General features: G+C 43.0%; 1 protein-coding gene across 2 annotated transcripts in view; it reads right to left on the reverse strand.

The window, feature by feature from the left end:
- The window catches only part of pdlim5a (PDZ and LIM domain 5a), a 66,026-nt gene extending 48,232 nt beyond the window's left edge, over positions 1-17,794 (reverse strand). Inside the window, exons 1-3 of one of the 2 annotated variants that reach the window (XM_080853180.1) lie at positions 17,670-17,794; positions 17,352-17,535; positions 11,834-12,010 (exon numbers count right to left, since the gene is read on the reverse strand). In XM_080853180.1, the coding sequence (XP_080709306.1) occupies positions 11,834-11,932 (99 nt within the window). In that variant the 5' untranslated portion in view covers positions 11,933-12,010; positions 17,352-17,535; positions 17,670-17,794. Of the gene's footprint in view, positions 1-11,833; positions 12,011-17,351 lie in introns of both variants that reach the window. The other variant, XM_080853181.1, reaches the window with a different exon arrangement.
- Between the last annotated feature and the right edge of the window lie 1,985 nt (positions 17,795-19,779).

Below are 19,779 nucleotides of genomic sequence, written 5' to 3' on the forward strand. Positions count from 1 at the left end.
CCCAAGGGACAGACTGCTGTATTTTCATAACTGTATGAAAGTGCAATTGGGCATTTCTTATTGTTGCCACATGTGGCATTTTAAAAAGCTATCTGACATGAAGCTAAACAAAGAGGCAAATCAGCAAACAAATCCCCTGATGCCATAGGACCCTATAAAAAGCCAAGGCCTCTGCTAATACAAGTCATCAAACAGGGAAAAGCTTCCTGTAGGGAAACTGGCAGCAAATGACAGTATAAATACCCTCATGTCTACAGTATAGATCTTACCCATTTCCTCAAGGACTTCCCATTATAACAGCACAAGAGAGACTATGACCTTCATGCACAAAAGGTCTCTCTGACTGACAGGCCTTGGTTGGCATAAGTGCCAAAAAAGGGAGCTCATTATCACAGAATTCCCTCAGTTGGAAACTTAATTTCCAGTCATTTTTTTTCCTTCCTTTCCTTGGAGTTTGTCAGTGGATGCAAGAACTGTGAACCTGCAAATGAGGTGCTAACCAAACATCCTGGAGATAATGAAGTATTTTGTTTCCTCACATGTGCACCACCAACCCTCTCTCCTCAGTGTGGCAAACATATGTAGCAGGAAGGAAAAAAAGAACAGCAACACGTCTGTGGTCTTGTGTCACAAGTGTCACAAGCAAGCATCAAAGGGGCGTTTAACTTGTACTATTTAGACACAAGCCACAGCCATTTCAAATAGCAATTACCAATTCAAGAGAACATTTGGGAGATCCCGAAAACCAAAATGGCCTTATAAAACATGGAGAGTTTAAAGTTCACACCCTCTAGCACAATAGCTCGACTTTAATATTACTTTGTTGTTTTGTGGTCCTTTGATTCGTGCCATAGCTGTGGTTTTCCACTCAAAATTAAGAAAAGAAGGAAAGGAAAAGAAAAAACTAAAAAATGTCCATGTGTAAGTAATTAAGGCAATCACTGATGTTTGCAGAAGAACAAAATAAATAAATAACACCAAATAAAGCAAGGCAACATTTAAAACTAGTGCGCTTTTAAACAGGGATCCATGAGAGATGCATTATGTTCATGTGGGACAATTTTTCTCTGGTATTTTGGTAAGCTATATACTGATAAATACAAACCATTGTTTTTCTTTAGTGTGTGCATATTTTTACAACGAGTCACATATTGTCAAAAACATTTGAACCCCTCCACTGTCCAACTAAACTGAACCACACAAAGCCTTGTATAGACCTCTCCTGTCCTGGTCACTCTCTTTATCAGATTTGTCTCAACCCTTTGCCAGACCTAATGAAAGAACCTAAGTATGAAAAAGACAGAGAGAGAGAGAGGGAGGGAGACAGATAGAGAGAAGGCCTGAAAAACAGAGAGAGAGAGAGAGGGAGGGAGACAGATAGAGAGAAGGCCTGTGAGAAAACAGAGAGAGAGAGAGAGAGAGAGAGAGAGCGTGAGGGAGGGAGACAGATACAGAGAAGGCCTGAAGAACAGAGAGAGAGAGAGAGAGTGAGGTAGGGAGACAGATAAAGAGAAGGCCTCTGAGGGGAACTGATATAAGGAACTCCTCCACACGTTCCACTGTGCTCAGGAAGTGCAAAGAAAAAGTTGATTTGAAAGGCAGGAAAGGAGAGGCGAATCAAAGGCCCCACTCCCTGTCTGAATGTTGTAAGAACTGGGAGGAGAAAGAAGGTTAGGGCCATTTCCTATCACTTCAGGCTTCCCACTGATTCCACTACCTCACACGATGGCTGCCTCATCCTCCATGGAAAGGACTCACTTCCCAGGGCTGGCAATACTCACAGCCTTCGTCCAGTCAAACTAAGGCAGTCTGGTCCAATAGCATCTTAAGAGAGTTTGACTGGAATGTGTAGTTGACATTTGTTACATAGTTTCCCCCCTCAGAAAAGTCTATAAAAAACGATGATTTAAGATTTTATGAATCTTCTAAATTGTATTCTGGAGCAGAAAAACACAAATTAAGACCAGAGTAAAACCAATGGTGAACATCCTCCGCTACACTAACTTACAAAAATCATTACAGAGTGACGTCAAACTTCAGCATAATTAGGAGCAGCGTGCTGGCCAGTGCCTCCACGACTGATTTAAACAGTATAGCCCTTTGTGGTGAAAAGAGAGAAAAAAACTGTTATTCTAGACCTATTCAAACAAACTTTCCGAGGCTTATTTTTTTCTTACATACATTCACTCACTCACTCACTCACCACCTGGGCAGCAAAATTAGTCTGACTGACACACAACAAACTCTCTTTGTATCTTGGGGGAGTTACACAAGAAGCCCACCGCTCAGTGATTATACCCATCCACACAGATGAAAATGAAGTTACACAGCAGTGCCTCTGAGTACTAAACTCCATCCATTAAGGCTCCCCTCTCCATCGCTGTGCTTAAAGGCTACACAAGGAGCTCGGAGCAGTGTTTTCACTCTGTTTATGAAGAGCAGTAAATGTTAATGAATAGCTGCCCAATCCGGATCGTACCAGAGCTCTGTGGCTTTTGCCTTTTATAGACAACATTGAGGGATCACACGCTACATCACTCATCATTGGTTAAATGCCTCACAATAACCACCTTTGCCAGAGAGAGGACCAGTGGGAAAGCTCAGATGCTTGACCCAGTCAACCCAAAGAGTTTTTTAATTGATTGTTTGTTAGATAAAGTCATACATTAGTCACCAATAAATGTTGAATGCTGATGTGAGGATGGAGGCTGGGCTTGGTGGTGCTAACATCATGGATCGTGCATCATGCTTAAGCGACTTGTTCATTTTGAAACGCTTGAGACCAAAATGGCAGCCTTAGGGCAGCACTATGAGGAAAAGTCTTCACTGGCATACATCGTCATATAAATCACTCGGCACCAAATGAAACTAATGCTCTTCTGAACCTCCCCAAGATGACTTGATCCCATTTTATAGCGTATTATATAGTGGTAAATGCTGATCATAGATGTACTTGGACATACTGTTTCTGCGCAAGTATATTTTGAGGATGTTCAGTTGTGCTTTAACAAAACTAACTGCCCACATCCTGGCAGCACTTCTGCTGGTTCTATTGCTGGATGTACCATTTCACCGCTGGCTTTCACCATGGCAATGGTTTTTATAAGGGCATCTTAATGGGATGTTGGAGGCTGGAGGACGGCACCAAGTTACCTCCCATCTGAGCTTATATGGATGCCATGACACAATTTCAGTTTACCTGGCAAGAAGGTCTTATAAATAGTACTTATAGCTTATATCTTACAGTTTGGGCTTTTGCCACGCATAAGGTGGCCTTTGACTCTGTATGAAGTTGCTATTTCTAAGGTGGAGAAATTTGAGAGAGTCATGGATAAGGCAGTTAGGAAATGGCTTTTGTTGCCACGTTGTCAAAGTACTGTAGCTTTTAATGGAAAAGGAATTTTGAAATTGATCGAGGAGTTCAAATGTGCTAAGAAGAGCTTGGAGACAACTTTGTCACAATGTAAGGATCCAGTAGTCAAGACTATTGCTCCAAATGGGGAAAGTATTGGGGGAGAAGTGGAATCCAGGAGAAGCAGTTCAACATGCACAAGGCGCATTACAGCAACGGGATTTCATTGGGCAGGCACAGAATGGAAGAGCAGGGTTTGGGCTAGGTGACAGTTGGAAAGCATGGGGTAAGGCTACATTGTCGGAGAGGACGCTTTTATCCCAAGCGAAGCACAAAGGAGAGAACAATCAAGCTACGAGGAGGAGACAGATGGTAACTAGCTTTGTTTGTGCGCAAGAGGAAACTAGACAGTTAGTACCATATAGTAATATGTATTCACACGTGAAGTAGGCTTGTTAATGATTGCTACTAGATTCACTACAACAAAGCCAGTTGGTATAAAGTAGGATCACTGCTCCCACTAGCACCCATGTGACAGAGGTCATACACCTGCTTGGTGATGCGGTTCAGGAATGTTCCTGGTTGCTGAATGAAGTCAGGGGCCATACATGAGAAATAAGTCATGACAACGTAACACTAAAATACTGCAACACAATACAACAATTAAGGACGCTAGACTGTACAGGAAGCACTACAATAATGCAGCTCCAAAGGAAATCCAAAGCAAGGCAGTGGCTTGAGAAAGGAAACCGTGCAAACCGTCAGGACGTGGTCCCCGTCAGGCTTTATGTAACACAGGAGACTGGGCTAATATGACCTTTTGCTCGTTGTTTGTTGTTTGCAGGTTGAAGGCTGTTGTCGTAGGATCCCAGCTGAGAAAGACTCCATCATGTTAGCATTTCACAATACTCAATTCAATTTGTGTGTGCAGAGCTACTATCTTGAAAACAGGTGCTGAATGGGACTATTTGTGCTTAAGTGACAGCATTTTGTGTGTGCCAGTATTAATGGTTTTGTAACAGTTCCACTTTGAGAACACTACATAACATCACAACCAAGGACTGAAAACCTGATCATTTACAGTCATAACTCATAACCATTTAAATGATGTGGGTTCAAAGCAGAGCATCTAAAAATGATTCTATTCTTCCGATCGCAAAGGTTCTGTAATTAAAACAAGCCAAAGAACCATTTTTCATAGGCACTGCCATGAAGCCTAATTGAAGCAATATGCCTTCTTTCTTTAGTTCTTGAATCATCACAGAGACTCAGATTTAAACAGTAATCTCTCTATGAGGAGATGACATGCATAATCCTCCCATCTGATCGCACAAAGCCCATGGAGAGTACCGCTCTTCAGTAAGTAGTTACTGTAAACCAACAAACCATTTGACTCCAGATGTGGAATCTAAATGAACTGTCATAGACTACCAGAGTGATGCTCTCTGAGCAACCACACACTCACCACAGCAACATCACTAAGTTAGAACCTTCCCTGCATTTTTCTTCTCCTGTTTCATATCTATGCCATTCTGCTCTTTGGTGTCTTCATTGAAAAAAAAAAAACTGTTTTGAGTGAACTGATGTGAGACTCGATCTGCTGTCACTTCAACAAATTGCATTGAAGGCCTCCACTAGTGGTACGCCTCTACTGAGACGTCTCTGCTGTTATGTCTCTAAAAGAGCGACCTCACATCCTGTCCCAGTGCAAACGCCAGACACTTCTCGGAGAGCTTCCTCTCCTCTACCACTTCTCGGGTGTTTGTTCCCAGGCCTCTGGGAACTCAAACTCAAACATGTCTGATTCATCTGAACTTGATGTCAGATTGCTTCACTGACCCGTGTAGATAGGCATGAAATTCTTTGCTTCACACTGAGATAACAGCCATGTGGTCTCAATCTCTCCAGCTGAACACAATGTTAAAAGTCCTTCATTCATTTTGGCAGGACCTGATGTGATTATCTTTTTGCTTTATGGAAGTCCATTAAAATGCCATCCATTTTCTGGAGCACATATTCTTTATTATCCTATATGCTGTATGGTGATAAGAGCCCAGCTGGAGTTTCACACAAGTCAAGGTTCCTGCACCACAGGTGGGCCCTGTATTTTTCTTAGGAACCCTTACGTATTTTAGTTCCAGTAGTAGTGACAAAGTAAACATCCAGATATATGCACTGGTCATGAAGAGAACCTGAATGGTGAGAGGAGCAGAGCAAGAGAATAACTGAATGATGGCAGAAGAGAAGACCATCGGAGTGCTTTTGTGCTTTTGTGCTTTTGTGCTTCACATCAGGTTAATTAATTCCGTGATAAAAGATGAAGAATGTGGAGAGGAAACAACAACCTTATGCAACGACCTGTTGAAGTTGTTTGCAAAAGATTAAACTGCTACTAGAGTAGTCATTTTTATGTTAACAGCATTTGTGTGATGCAAACTTAACACTGGAATTGAAACACAATGGCATGTGAGAAATGTTTTTCTGTCTCATTTTCTATCACCAACAGACTCTTCCTGACTCCTCGTAAATATCATCAGCCTCTGCTGTTCCGTCTCAGACGGTTAAAGTGAACCGCAGGCCCCGCTATGCAATCTCACTATTATTAACTGGCCCATTCAGACTTTCCGTTCTCATAATAGCGGTTAGCATTCATCAATAGCACCTCATAAAACGACAGAATAAAAGGCATTTTAATTGTGTGTGTGTGTGTGTGAGAGAGAGAGAGAGAGAGAGAGAGAAAGAGAGTTTGGCAGAGCACAACGTTACCCGAGCAGCAAAACTGTGGTCTGGTAAACCCAAACAAAACAAAAACACCACTCCTCTCTCAACTGGCTGGGTTTATTTCTATAAACCCATTTCTCCCATATGAGTGAGTGAGTGAGGGAGTGAGTGATTGAGCAAAGGGTTGGGGGTGCCTTCTTGCATTTTCTGAACAGACACCAGTGGATAAATGAGCGAGATGAAAGAAGCGAATGGGTGCGGCCATAAATCACTCCGTTGCCATTCCATTGCAGGCATTAAAAACACCTGCTGAAAAACTCCCAGTTAGGAGGAGTCCCGCAGCGAGACAGTAAACCTATAAAAAAGGTGCATGTGTTAAATCCGCCTCTCTCTCACACACACACACCGAACACACACACACACACACACACACACACACACACACACACACACACACACACACACACACACACACACACACACACACACACACACACACAACAAGACAAACCCGTTTAACAGCACTGCAAAGAACACACAGTTCTTAAGCTTGTTCATAAGCATCCTGTCCTCATAGCCTGCCTTAGATTCCTTCCAATCACACTCTCTTAAGTAAAGCTTCTGACATGGAAATCACTTGGATGGATGAATCATAAAACACATGCAACTTAGAAGACAAGGATCAAAAATGGAAAGATCAGGCCCAAAACTGTTAGTTATGCCACATATTGCATTCTAGCATTTTAATGCCACTCCTAGGGGTTTACAACAGTTATCAACAACAGCCCTCAGAGTATGAGGCAGGTTCTGCACGTGTATTATATTAAAGAAATGCTTCACCAAGAAAAATGAGGAGACCTGGAATATGGTTGGAGCCAAAAGCAACAGAGGTTTATCTGGGCTACGTACTCTATCTCCTAGCACTCAGGCAGGAGGGTTGGAGATTGAGAGCAATGGAAGCTGCTGCTATCGTGTTTCCCCTAAATGTTCAATATTTCATGGCCATTTGTGTGTGTGTGTGTGTGTGTGTGTGTGTGTGTGTGTGTGTGTGTGTGTGTGTGTGTGTGTGTGTGTGTGTGTGTGTGTGTGTGTGTGTGTGTGTGTGTCTGTGTGTCTGTGTGTCTGTGTGAGTGTGTCTGTGTGCATGTGTGTGTCTGCCTGTGGGTGTCAGCACATTTCCTGGTTCAATGACAAGTTAGTACCGTGATAAACGACAATGATGATTTATTGCCTTTTGAGGGGTGACACAAATGGAGGCATAAATAAATGGGCGCATTCCTGTGGAAAACTTTGAGGATAAATCTGCGGTTCAAATTAACCATGGCCTTTACCTACAGGAGTCCAGGGCAGGTCAGGACTAGTGTAGCCTTCTACCCCAAGCTATAATAGAACAATACCAGCAATCAAGCCATCCTTGGGGAAACACTAAACCAATCGCCCCCTTAACCTCAGAGGATTGGCCAACATTTGAAAAAGCTCACCTTTTGTACAGTTCCTTTGAACTGGCAGTGGTGCTACACATTTCCTGCAGAGTCATACAGGGATAAGTATCATCCATATAATATTTGACACTGTATCACATTTCACTCGGTAAAACCTTATTACATTTCCTAAAAAGCTCCTGGGGGATTTTTAAGAAGGGGCTGATAGCTGGTGTTTATCCAACGTTAGCTGATCTATGCCCAGAACCCTGAGGAAGCACAGCTCTCTCAGCATACTCTTACTGTGTGCTAACTGGATCTCTAAGGCCGATAGGACACAGTAGTTCAACTCCCTGATTTAGCTTAATCTCCATAATTTTTCTTCACGACAATGTACTTATTTAGATTAAAACCTGCAATTTAACACTGGCTGCCATTTTAACATATCAGTTATTATAGTTATTAGTTATTAGTAATTTTTAGTATTTCAGTTTAGTTTCAGTTTGTTTTACAAGTGCATAAGTCATCTTATTTTTATTTTTATTCTGAGGAATTGACTAGTTTTAGTAAAGTTCCTTCTTCTTAGGCCAGAGTCTCTCAAGAAGTCAACCAGAACAGGACAAAGTGGTGTAGCAACTACAGTGCAAATCAAGGGGGGAAATGGAAAACGAAGCTGATCCTACTGGCAATTCTATTCAATTTTAGTTTGTGTGGCATTGTTCATTGTACTGTTTATTTTAGGGTTTACATTTTTTTATTTTAGTAAACAAAAATTTCAGTTAACGAAATTATTTTTTACTGCTAGTGTATGTTTTAGTCTTAGTTTTCATTAAGTATGACAACCCTGCAACATATAGCCATATGTCAAGCATACGTGGGTCCGTCACAATAGAATTAAATACACTGTGGGTTTGGTAGTGTGTGTGTGCGTATTTTCCGTATATCTATAAACGGTAGGCTTCCAACCAAAGGGAACGATTATTATGCCTTCAGAGTTTTAAAAGGGTTGCATAGAGCCAGAATCAGCCAGAGCGTTTAAAAATTACACTCTCAGCAACCGCTATGAGTACAATGCATTGAAAGATAAACTGGGACTGGGACCTTCTGGAATGTGCTCTTTGAAAAATATTGCTCTCGTGTGCTCTTGTTTTACCATCATTGTATATTCATCATTATTACATACAGCATTTTATAAATATATGATGAATTGTTTCAAATACAAAAAGTGAATAAATGTCAGGTCAGTGCCTCAAGGTATGTAGAGTGAACCTTCAGTCAACCTTCAGTCCAAGTCCAAAGATTCCTGGATGCTTTGCTCTCTCCCATTGACCTGATCTAAGGTTAAAAGTGTCAACTTGTGTTAACAACATCGGCGTTCAGAGATGTAAACATGTATTTTTTTTCTCTCCCACAGGTCTCTTAAACACTGCAATAATTAACAATTCACATCTTTTGTTATTCCAGTGAGCTGTCGAGACTCAAAACACTTGAAACAATTATGTTTATTTTAGAGCTCCAACAGATGGACAGACGGGCAGACGGACAGACGGACAGACGGACAGACTGACTGTGTGGTGTGAGAAAGTGCAGGTCTGGCCATGGCCTTGTGCAAATGTGAGCCTACTGGGCATAGCTCCACTGACCACAGACCAGTGGCCGCCACACTGAAGCCTTGTTCTGTCCCTGTGACTTTTTACTGATCCTCGACATACAACACCACCAACCTAAGCTTCTTTCTCAGCAGCTCTCTCTAACACCAGCACCACCGCGTGTGTGCCAAAGGGCTTTCCGCCCTCGCCACGCCGCAAGCGCAAACGGTGCCCGTGCCACATTCGGAGTGACAGTGGGCTTTTAAATCTCACACGGGCATGTCCAAACACGCTCTCCAGCCAGCTCCCATCCGAGACCCAGTGAGGCTTTTTTTCACATGGGATGAATCTCAACATCGTGTGGATTCATTCACCCTCGTAAGAACTTTGCGTGTGTCAGTTCCCATATGAAGTGATGGATTGTTTATTGTCAAACGTCTTCCAAGACACGTTGCAATTCACATCAGGGCTGCGTTTTCCAAAAGCATCACTGGGTTACATCGTAACCAAGAGAGAGTGTGTGTTCAAAGTGTCTCTCTAACATATAAACAAGGTGGTAGAACATGACAGATTTTGGGGAAACAGTTCTTGACTGTTTCTAGGAGTATGGCTGGTGAATGTGTTGCTGTCAAACTGAAATTACACTTCAGCTGACACACAGCATTTCTAACAGATTCATTTTGTACTTTATCGGGAACTTTATGTTCAGATTCGTCATCATCATCTAAGTCTTCTTCATCCTCTCAGACCCATCCTCTTCTCCTCACCCACTTCCTCAGTGGAATGTATGGCTATTTTCCCCTTACAGATCTAAGGCTAACCCCGCAAACCTCTGTCGTGTGTATAAAACCGGGGTGGCTGGTTTAAGTGAGCTTCACACTGAAACAATAGCTTTTATGAAGCATGAGTAATGTCTTTGCTCCAGTCTGAAAACAGGAGTCCTGGCCACATTATAGGATGACATCACAGACCATTGCAAAACTTTCACTCTTCGCTCTCTTCTCTTTGCTGCTATCTTTAGTTCCTCCAAATCTCGACACATTTCTATACATCTCACCTCTTTTCCTGGATGTGTATTTTCCATCTGCTGACACTAGCATTACAAACCCGCCTTGCCAAAGAGACTTTTTTTGAAGGACTATAATTGTTCTCTGTACTCATACTACAGAACTGTGTCTAAAAAAGCAATCAAACTTTCATCTCTGCTTCTCTGGAGAGAAAGTCCACCTGGCATTTGAGAACGAGGCAGAAATGGACTTCTCGTACTCACTGCCAGCAGTGGATTGCACATATTATTGCCCCCAAGCCACCTATTGGCTATAAAAAGAGTGGGAGAAGAGCAGACGGACCCCAGCAGCTCTAGAATATTCCTAGCTCTGTGCTCTCTGAGCTCTCTTTACTGTGTGTTGATGGGGATAATGTGGGCTGTTTGGCCATCCCACTCCCAGACAGAAAGAAAAAGGCCATTCTCGTTTCCCATTGAATCAGGTCCAGCTCTCTCGGGTACCCAAAATCCATCAGAGTAGCCAGAGCAACAGGGAAAGAGAGAGAGGGGACATTAAGAGAGAAACCAAGTGAGAGTAAGTGCCAAACAGACTGAAAGGAGTGGGAGAGAGAGAAAGAGTGAGTGAGCGAGAGTAAGAGGGAGGGAGGGAGGAGAGAGGAAGACGAAAGTGACTGGGTTACAGACAGGAGGAAATTCCAGTCGTGGGGACTCAAGTAGATTGCTAAAGGTTAGCGAAAGAATATCGCATGCAAAATATAAACACAGACATGGCAACCGCGAAAGGGGCACAATGACCATTCATCAGTCTGTGGCACCCTCTCCGCACGGCCATCAGCCAGAGTTATGATGAGACCCAGAGCAAACCAGAGCGCGAAAACTGACCCACCCGCACACAAGCCCTGATTGCACAGACACAAGAATAATACTGATGTTGGACCCCTTGAAAGTTATATGTCTTTCATAATTATAATTGTGCCATGGTGGTATTTTACTGTATGTCTTTTTAAAATGTACATACATTGACCACACTTCTGGATCCTATAGGGGATTATTCAGTGAATAAAGTAAAGCTTTGAAGGTGTGTGTTTCTCTGAATCGCATACAATGGAAAATGGGGAGGCTAAATTAAAGCCAAAAAGACAGATATCCCCACTCTCTGTCTCTCCCTATTTCCCTCTCTATCCCTCTTCCCTCTTCCCCACTCTCTTTTATTCTCTCCCTTTTTCCCTCTGTCTCTGTCTCTCTTTCCAAAGAGCCGGCATATGTTACTGCTGCTGCAGAGAGACAGAGTGAGTGAACGAGTGGAGTGGGGTGGGATCTTGGGGGTGGGGGGGGGGTGGGAGGGGGCAGTGGCGTGGGGAAGGAAAATCAATCACTGTGCCTTTTTTCATCACTCAGCTGCCAGATGGCGTTGTGGGGATGTCTGTCATTCCTGGGTTCCTAGTGTCTGTGTTACGTGAGTGTGTGGAGTCGGGGCTAGAGGGGCAGGGGGATCAGTACGAGGAGGCAGAAGGGTAACACTGATAATCACAACGCTCTTGGTCCTCTAACCAATACTCTTAGGGATATCCCGCTATATAAGACACGCAAGGGAATAATGGGGGCGGGAGGGGGGGGGGGGGGTTTGGGGGGTTGGGGGGTGGTGGAGATTAAGAGAGAGAGTAAGAGAGAAAGAGAGAGCAACAAAGGGATACAGCACAGACAAAAGGAAGAGCCCGGCTGAACTGGGGCAGTAGAGACTCACCCTGGAGATGGTGAGGGGCATGTTGAAGTCTTTGCCCCCCTGTAGTCTGAAGCCCCAGGGTGAGGGACCCAGCAGGGATATGCTGTAGTTGCTGCTCATGGTTTCTGTCTGGTGTCTGGCTCTTCTGGACGGACGCAGGTGCCTTGGTTTAATTCCTCTCCTGTTCCAGTTCACACTCTGAGAGGCAGGAGAGGGAGAACTGCTTAATCAGTCTATTGTTATGGAAATGATGGGTGATCTGCATATTTAATGTAGTGCATAAAATTGCTCATAAAGTGACATGAAAGACAAGAAAAGAATCAAAGTCCATAGGAGGGAAACACAAAATGAACACAGTCCTGTTTGTTCACTTAACAACTATTACAGACAGATTTAATGCTTGACAAATTAGATATATCTTATATAAATAATACCTGGTTTTTACGTACAATACAAGTATCATCCAGACAGTTAAAAACGATTCTGTAGCTACATTTTTGACAGACGGTAAAGGAAATGTCCAAAAAGAGAGGCCACTACCTCTGTATAAGAAGGATTGGTGGTGGTATTATCCCTCTCCTACAGGTACTGCTGGGTGACCTCAGTGGCTTCGCCGGGCTTCCCCTTAACCACATTGATTCGGATGGCAGGGGCCGTAGCCCTTTATACTGCACACTGACAGGGGGGGGCTAAGCTTACAACCAGATATTTTAGGAACAAGGACTCAGCAAGGCTGCTTCATTTAAGGTGGAACCAACATAAACCCGCCGCAGCCCAAACAAAAACTTTCCCAAGGCCCAGATTAAAGGCTCACGAGAAGAATGTTCCACAACAGCAGACGGGCACAATATCGCCGGTCGATATGAGCCGCCACCCACACTTGGCTTGATCTGAGAGCCGGTATTGAGTTGATTTTCATCAGAGACCAATATAGTGGCAGTCATGCACGAGGCCAAGTTCATAACCAGCCGGTGTGCTCATCCACCCAGCAATGTTGCTCTCTGATTAGGCTTTGCTCAAAGCTTACCGTCCGTTTTATGGAAACACAATACCACGTAATATGCACATCGCAGCATGACCAGACAAGCCCTTTTTTTTCTTTTATGAGGGATGTGAAACTTGTCCATGTCCTTTCTCATAATTTGATTATTTGCCATTGAAGGAGACCCCCTTTCAGAGGACAAGTCATTTGATCAAGTCATCTCGCACCATTTCCCCCCTTATGTGCTTGTCTGAAGAAGAGAACTGTGTGTGGCGTCCCATGGGTGCTCCAGTGAACCCCGTGGCCGATTGGTCACATGACACCACGGAGGTGGAGGGAAGCGTGGGTGGGGAGGAAGGGGAAATGAACGTGGCGATTTTGGGACGCAGACAAAGAGCAGGTGAGATTCCCATCAAGAGGGGAGGTCACCCGGTGCACAAGCCAAAGACTGCACAGCCTGACAGGGGACTGAGTCCTGTCCACAAGGCTCAATCGAGACACTCACAGAACCACAATAAGCTATTCAAATTAAATACATGGAATAAATGGTCAGGCTAATTTCCCTGTAAACTAAAATTATGTCTGTGCTAGGAATAAAAGAGGGCTTGCCATAACACTTTCAATTGTGTGGATAGCACTGCAAGAGACTGCAAAAGATGGCTCCTGAAGAGATTCATCTCAGTGTGTTCAACACTAGGGCCACTGGATATGAGACAAAGTAAAATGAGTCTCTCTAACATCAACAGAAGATCAAACACCACATCCTGTAATTATACCGCCCGAAAAATCTCGTTTAATTAGCCAATTAATCTCCACTCCCAACAACAACCTGGCTTTGTGTGTCATCTGAAGAGGCACGAGAGCCAGCACTTAAATGACGTTTAATAAATGATCCACGCCAACAAAAGAGGCTTTAGGGAGCACATGCTGTTCAGCACGGCTCGGCTCGGCTCACTTGCCGCAATAAGTAGATTCAAACCTTCTGTGCACATCCCATATATTCAGCCCTCAAAGGTAACAGCTGGGGCGCAAGAGAACAATACAAAGGGCTTTTCAGTGGGCGCAGATAAATGAAGTCTAGGTGTGGGATTATGGAGGGCAGCTACATGTGTCATAAGGGGGGATAAATAACTAATACCAATAAACTAATACCAAAAACACTGAATCCCCATCGTTTCTGGTTATGGGAGAGGAGAGAAAAAAATAGCAAAAGGAAAATTATGTGAATGGAGTTTTTTTCTTCTTCCCTGCACAACGGGGTCCATGCTCTTGTTTGTTTAAGCTCTACCCAGAAGGAAAATTGGCCAGTGTCCAGCAACAACAGCGTGAGATGAGATGAGATGAGGTGACCGGAGCCCAGCACACAGCCGTTCTGCGGGGCTCGCGAGAGGAGGACCCAGGGTCCTAACGATGCATTTGTCAGTCTGGCCATCTGATCGCACCATGCCGTCCCCCCTTCCCCAGACCTAAGCTACGTTAATCCCTCCACCATCCTGACTGCATTAATATGGATGTAAAGAGAACAACCCCTCCCCACCCCGACACTCACAAACACACACACACACACACACACACACACACAAGTGTGTGTCCTCCTCCCCCATCACACACACACTCCCACATGTCCTCTAGACCTCAAGGCTCTGATCCTTCCTTAACATGAAAATGAACAACGACCCCTGCTCCCCCACACACACACACCAACACACCACCCACACGTGTGTCACACAAGGTGAGGAGGGGAGGGCAAGTCTAGTGGGTTCCCCTGCTTTTGGGGACCTCCATCATTATTATTAGTGTTCGGTTTCAATGTATGGCAATTAACTGCTGACGCACACAGAAAACACTGCAGATCTGTATTTATTTATCATCTTTCCATCAATGGATTGGCATTGTAACTCCTCTTGGGCAGTTATGGAGAACGGACTCATAACCAGTGACTTTAGTAATTGTTTTGTTTTGTTGAGAGGAAAAAGAGTCCAAAAGTCTATCTGTTCCATCTGTAGCTGAGACGTCTGAAAATGGGGGAAGACTGCCTGTGCATAGCCATGACTAGTTGGTTATCGTTCTGCCTTATGCATCACTGGCCTGGCCTACACCAGCCAAAGGCTGGAACATAAAATCAAACTGTCATTGGCTGGCGCTTGAGGGAAACCTTGGGAGATGAATATGTCTGAAGTCTCTTTAGTGCTCTCCATTAATCATTTCACCCAGTTCATCTCTCTATATAGATTTTTTCATCTAAATCTACCACTCACACTCTCTCATTCTCTCTTGTTTCTTTTTCTCTTTCTATCTCTCTCACCCACTTCCCTCTCAGGTTACATGCAATGGAAAAAATGTACTTCATCCAGGATCATCTATTCTCAAAGCATCTGTCAATAAGCAGATACAACCAAATCCCTTCTATCAATATTCTAGATGGAATCAATTACAATCCCCAACATTTTATTTCTATTAATAGTCCTTATGGTCAGAGTAGACCAAGTCCACAAAACAATGTGATTCAACCACATTTTACATCCAACCACAGAAACCTAAATTCATCGATTTAACCGGGCTGCAGCCTGTCTTGTCTGCCAATCTCAATATTCTTCTTCACATTTCCCCGGTGGACATTACAGCTGCTTTGTGTTTGCTGATGTACAGGAGGCCTCTCGCTCCAAATACATGTCTGTCCGCTTCTGCTCCGCCTAACAAGGCATCGGTTTCAACTCCACTTCAACTTGTTTTTTATCGCGTATGAGTCGAGGGGCGATCCCTCGGGTTCAGACTGAGAGTAGCTCACCACATAGTTTGGCCTCCCTGTGGAGCAAACCACACCACTCATCGGTTGAACTCCACGAGGGCTTCTGTGATTGACCGATGCGGTTCCTCCATTTGCATTTTCTATCTCAGGGCATCTAATACTCTCCTGCTGTGTGGATGTCATATACCTAAACGTCCAAGTCAAAGTATCAGCTTTCCTCAACCGTGGAGAGAGTTTTAGTGTAACTGTCTGCCCGTTCTGTTCACAATCAAATCCCCATTGTTTACTCGGCGAGGCCAGACCCCAGAGAGAAATAGAGCAAGGTACTAAAGGACTGATGGCTCTCATCCACTACCAGCAGGCGGATGAGATACACCAGGGGACTGCCAAGCCCAGAGGAGGTCTCCTGTATGTGTGTGTGTGTGTGTGTGTGTGTGTGTGAGAGAGAGAGAGTTTGTGTGTGTGAGAGAGAGTTTGTGTGTGTGTGTGTGTATGTGAGTGTGTTTGTGCGTGTGCGTGTGCGTGTGCGTGTGCGTGTGGGCACGCACGTGTAGTACGCTAGTGGTGACGGCTCATGGCAAACAGAGCAGCTTTCAACACAAGATAACTGAGAGTGTGTTTTCAGCGGAGCGGTCCTGTGCCGAGCTCCAGACATCTTCAGGCTGTCAAAGTAGATTGCCTGGAGAGCTGTTTCAGTTTTCTGGTTCTATCAACTCCACCTGCTCCTTCCTGCTCTCTCTCTCTCTCTCTCTCTCTCTCTCTCTCTCTCTCTCTCACACTTAGTCTATCTCTCTCTCCCTTTCTGTCTCACTTACTCTCGCTCTCTCCCTTCTCTCTCACACACACACTTGCTCTCTCTCTCTCTCTCTCTCTCTCTTTCACACATACATATATACATAAAAACACACACACTTCACTCAAACTAGAAGAATAGATGAAATACCCAGTGATCAACTAGACTCTTGTGTAAATATATCCAGGTAACATCTGACAAGATGTGTGACACCATACACCATATAGGCTAATTGAAACATATAATTGGTCAAAGATGGTTATAAGTGCGAGACCACACTGCAATTACTGCAAGAAGTCTACAAGAAGCCTGTAAGATACGTGAGAATTATTTGAGGTGCCCTGTTCTTGTTGCCGCTGTTTTTTGCAACTATGCCGCTCTCTAAAATAAAACAATGTCTTTAAATGAACACGAAAGAGAGGTATTGGTGCCACTATGTTGTATATCTTTTGAGTGCACGTTCTGAATAAAACAGTCAAAGAATTGTCACTGATTTCACACGCTAAATACGTTATTAAAAATAATAATTATTATTATCATAGCGCATGCTTTTTTTCCTTTGAATAGAGAACTAACACCTATCTTTGTCAAAATGTGAAAAAATTATACCCGTAATTATAACACACAAGGTAACAAAAGACATCGGCTACTGTGAATCTGTCAAACAATAGCGTCCCCGTCACCTTTACAACACCGGACATCCTGAGTGAATGGCAAGTACGAGCAAACAAAGATTTACCATTTGTGTTTCATGAGGGAGCCTTGTACGAAATCAATGAAAAGTCACTTTTTTGCAATTAAACATATTAACTGTCATGAAGTATGACATAAAGGCTACCGTTGAAACCACGAGTCATTCGCATTCACAGATCTTGATGGGACAAGGTTTTCTACGGGGGCAATTGAATGCACTTGTTTCTCAAATCGGTAATCCCGTTATCATTCCTGTCTGATAAGAGTCCTTTCTCGTTTATTTCTCACATGCTGTAGCGTCGCCTTTATCACAGTCACTCACCTTTAGAATCCGGATGGTTAGGGTTACTTCAAGATGAGTTCTCTCTATAGCGGTCGCCTATGAATGGGAACAGCTGAGCACTGTTCGTTCGTTGGACCAACCTAGCCTCCACTTCAAACTCCATCCAGCAGCCGCGGGGTGGTGAATATACTCCATAGATTACGTCACGTGAGGGGGCCGTGCCCTGGAGACCATATCGCCAGTCAATTAACGCAATTTATGAGTTATCTAAAAGAGCGTGCTTCTAAAACTAAAGCAGTTCAGTAAGGATTCAAATTGCAATAGGTTGTGCATGTTATATTTCAGACTACATTTTACCTCAAGAAGTAGATTACAAAGGAGGAAATATGCCCTTCTCTTAAATGACCCCAGTTGTAATTAAAGTTTTATAGTTATTTCCGATGAATCTTCCCATGAGATACAGGCTACCAGTTTTATTCTTTGGTGTGTGTGTGTGTGTGTGTGTGTGTGTGTGTGTGTGTGTGTGTGTGTGTGTGTGTGTGTGTGTGTGTGTGTGTGTGTGTGTGTGCGTGTGCGTGTGTGCGTGTGTGCGTGTGTGTGTGTGTGTGTGTTTGGGAGGGATTTGTATGTGAAGGGAGGCGTGTATTAGAGGAACTCCACAGAGATAAACGGTAGTGTCCCCAGCCTTGGTGTTGGTGACCTCACCTCCCAGGTATTCCTGCACTGTGATCACATAACCCCTGTCAGCAGAAGCCTCCGAGAGTGATGTCATCCATTCCTATCTCATCACACCTTTGGAACCCTGTCATAAAACAAAATACCAGGAGCCAACATGCTAACTGTTTGTCGCCACACATATGTGTCTTTGCGTGTCATTTCTTTGAAAAGCGTATATAAAAAGAAATCTCCAGAAAAACAATAAAGTTGTACAAATTCATTGTAAATTATATCATTAATGCCATTATATAGCTCTGGTACTATCATTATAGAATTCAAGCAACTCAGTTATACTTCTTATTACTTTATATTTTTTAGGAGCTCTGAAACTTCAACATGTAATTTATCATATGTGTGAGAAGAAATTTGCGATTTATAGTATGATTTTCTTGTTGTAGAGAGTACACAGTCTTTGTAGAGGCTCAAGGCTAAGGTATGTTAGCGCACACATAGGCTATTTTTGAGATGTTTCTGTTGCCCTCTGGTGGCCAATTACATACCTATCCTGAATATTGTCATGCCAATCATGCAAGGCTGGATAATTCAAATAACTCTCTTCACGGTTGAGGAAAGCTGATATTAAAAACAAAAGTTTGTTTGAATAATCCGAAAACCCTGAACAAACAACTTTTTTATTGCAATTCTGGAACAAAAAGCATATACTATCATAGATTCATACCATTTCAGTTATCAAAAGTGATTAATATATCTTGTTACGGCTTGAGAAACCGAGCAAATATCATAGCATCCTAAAGCAACCCCACAAAATTCTCTCATTCCATTAATTTAATGCATGACATCACGGTGGCACCACCTACTGTAGCTCTGGAATCTTCCATGTATGGGCTGTTCCCATCAAGTGTACAAATCTTCTTCCCTGCCTATTTTAGTAAAAACAGAGAGTGCCAGTGCTTCAAAGAGAGTGGAGGGCTGCGGCCCAGCACTGTTAACCTGAGAGGTGTTGCTGTCAGCCCACTTGTGTTATTGTTCCCTGAAGCTCAGGGAAGCACGCAGAGGCTGGGGCTTTTACCCTGAGGGATTAATGCCTCTAGTGTTTCAGGTCAGTGACCAATCATAACACGCCGTGCATAATGATTCAGCATTTCAGTAATGACAGCAAAGTGTTGGGTGAATGGAGATGAGTGATGGCTAAGAACGAAGTGCTTTGTGATAAAAGGGTTTGATATAAAATGTTAACAAATTAGACAGTCTTTTGCATATCATATTACATGTTCATTCAAGATCGAAGTCATATCCATGACAAAATCACAACAATAGCCTATTTGATAGTATTTTTTTTTACCTTATATTTGATTTAAAATATAGGGCTATTTCAGTCGTCTTGATTCGTATGAAGAAAATATATCTGCATATATTTCAGATAATAAGAGGTGTATACAAACACTGTACATATCCCTTTATTTACAACAGAAAAAGAAATACAACCGTAAATAAAATACTATGTTCAACTGTATTAATTTGAACTACTTAATTCAGTGAAATGGATGGTTCACTGTGAAAGATTTCCTGTCTTGCTGTAATGTAGTAATATATTATAGTATTCGTTGTTGCACTGCTTTCTTTATTCGTTTATGGGGAAAGGAAATGACCAGGGAGCTAAAATGTTACAATTTGAATGTGCATTTTAGCAAACTGCCCTTAAAATATCCATATCCATTTAAAAAATAGAAGTATTCAATCCATTTGTTGTAAATTCTTAATGGATGCACACTAAATATATATAAAATCT

This window comes from Sprattus sprattus (genome assembly GCF_963457725.1).
Source record: "Sprattus sprattus genome assembly, chromosome: 15".
Classification (NCBI taxonomy): domain Eukaryota; kingdom Metazoa; phylum Chordata; class Actinopteri; order Clupeiformes; family Clupeidae; genus Sprattus; species Sprattus sprattus.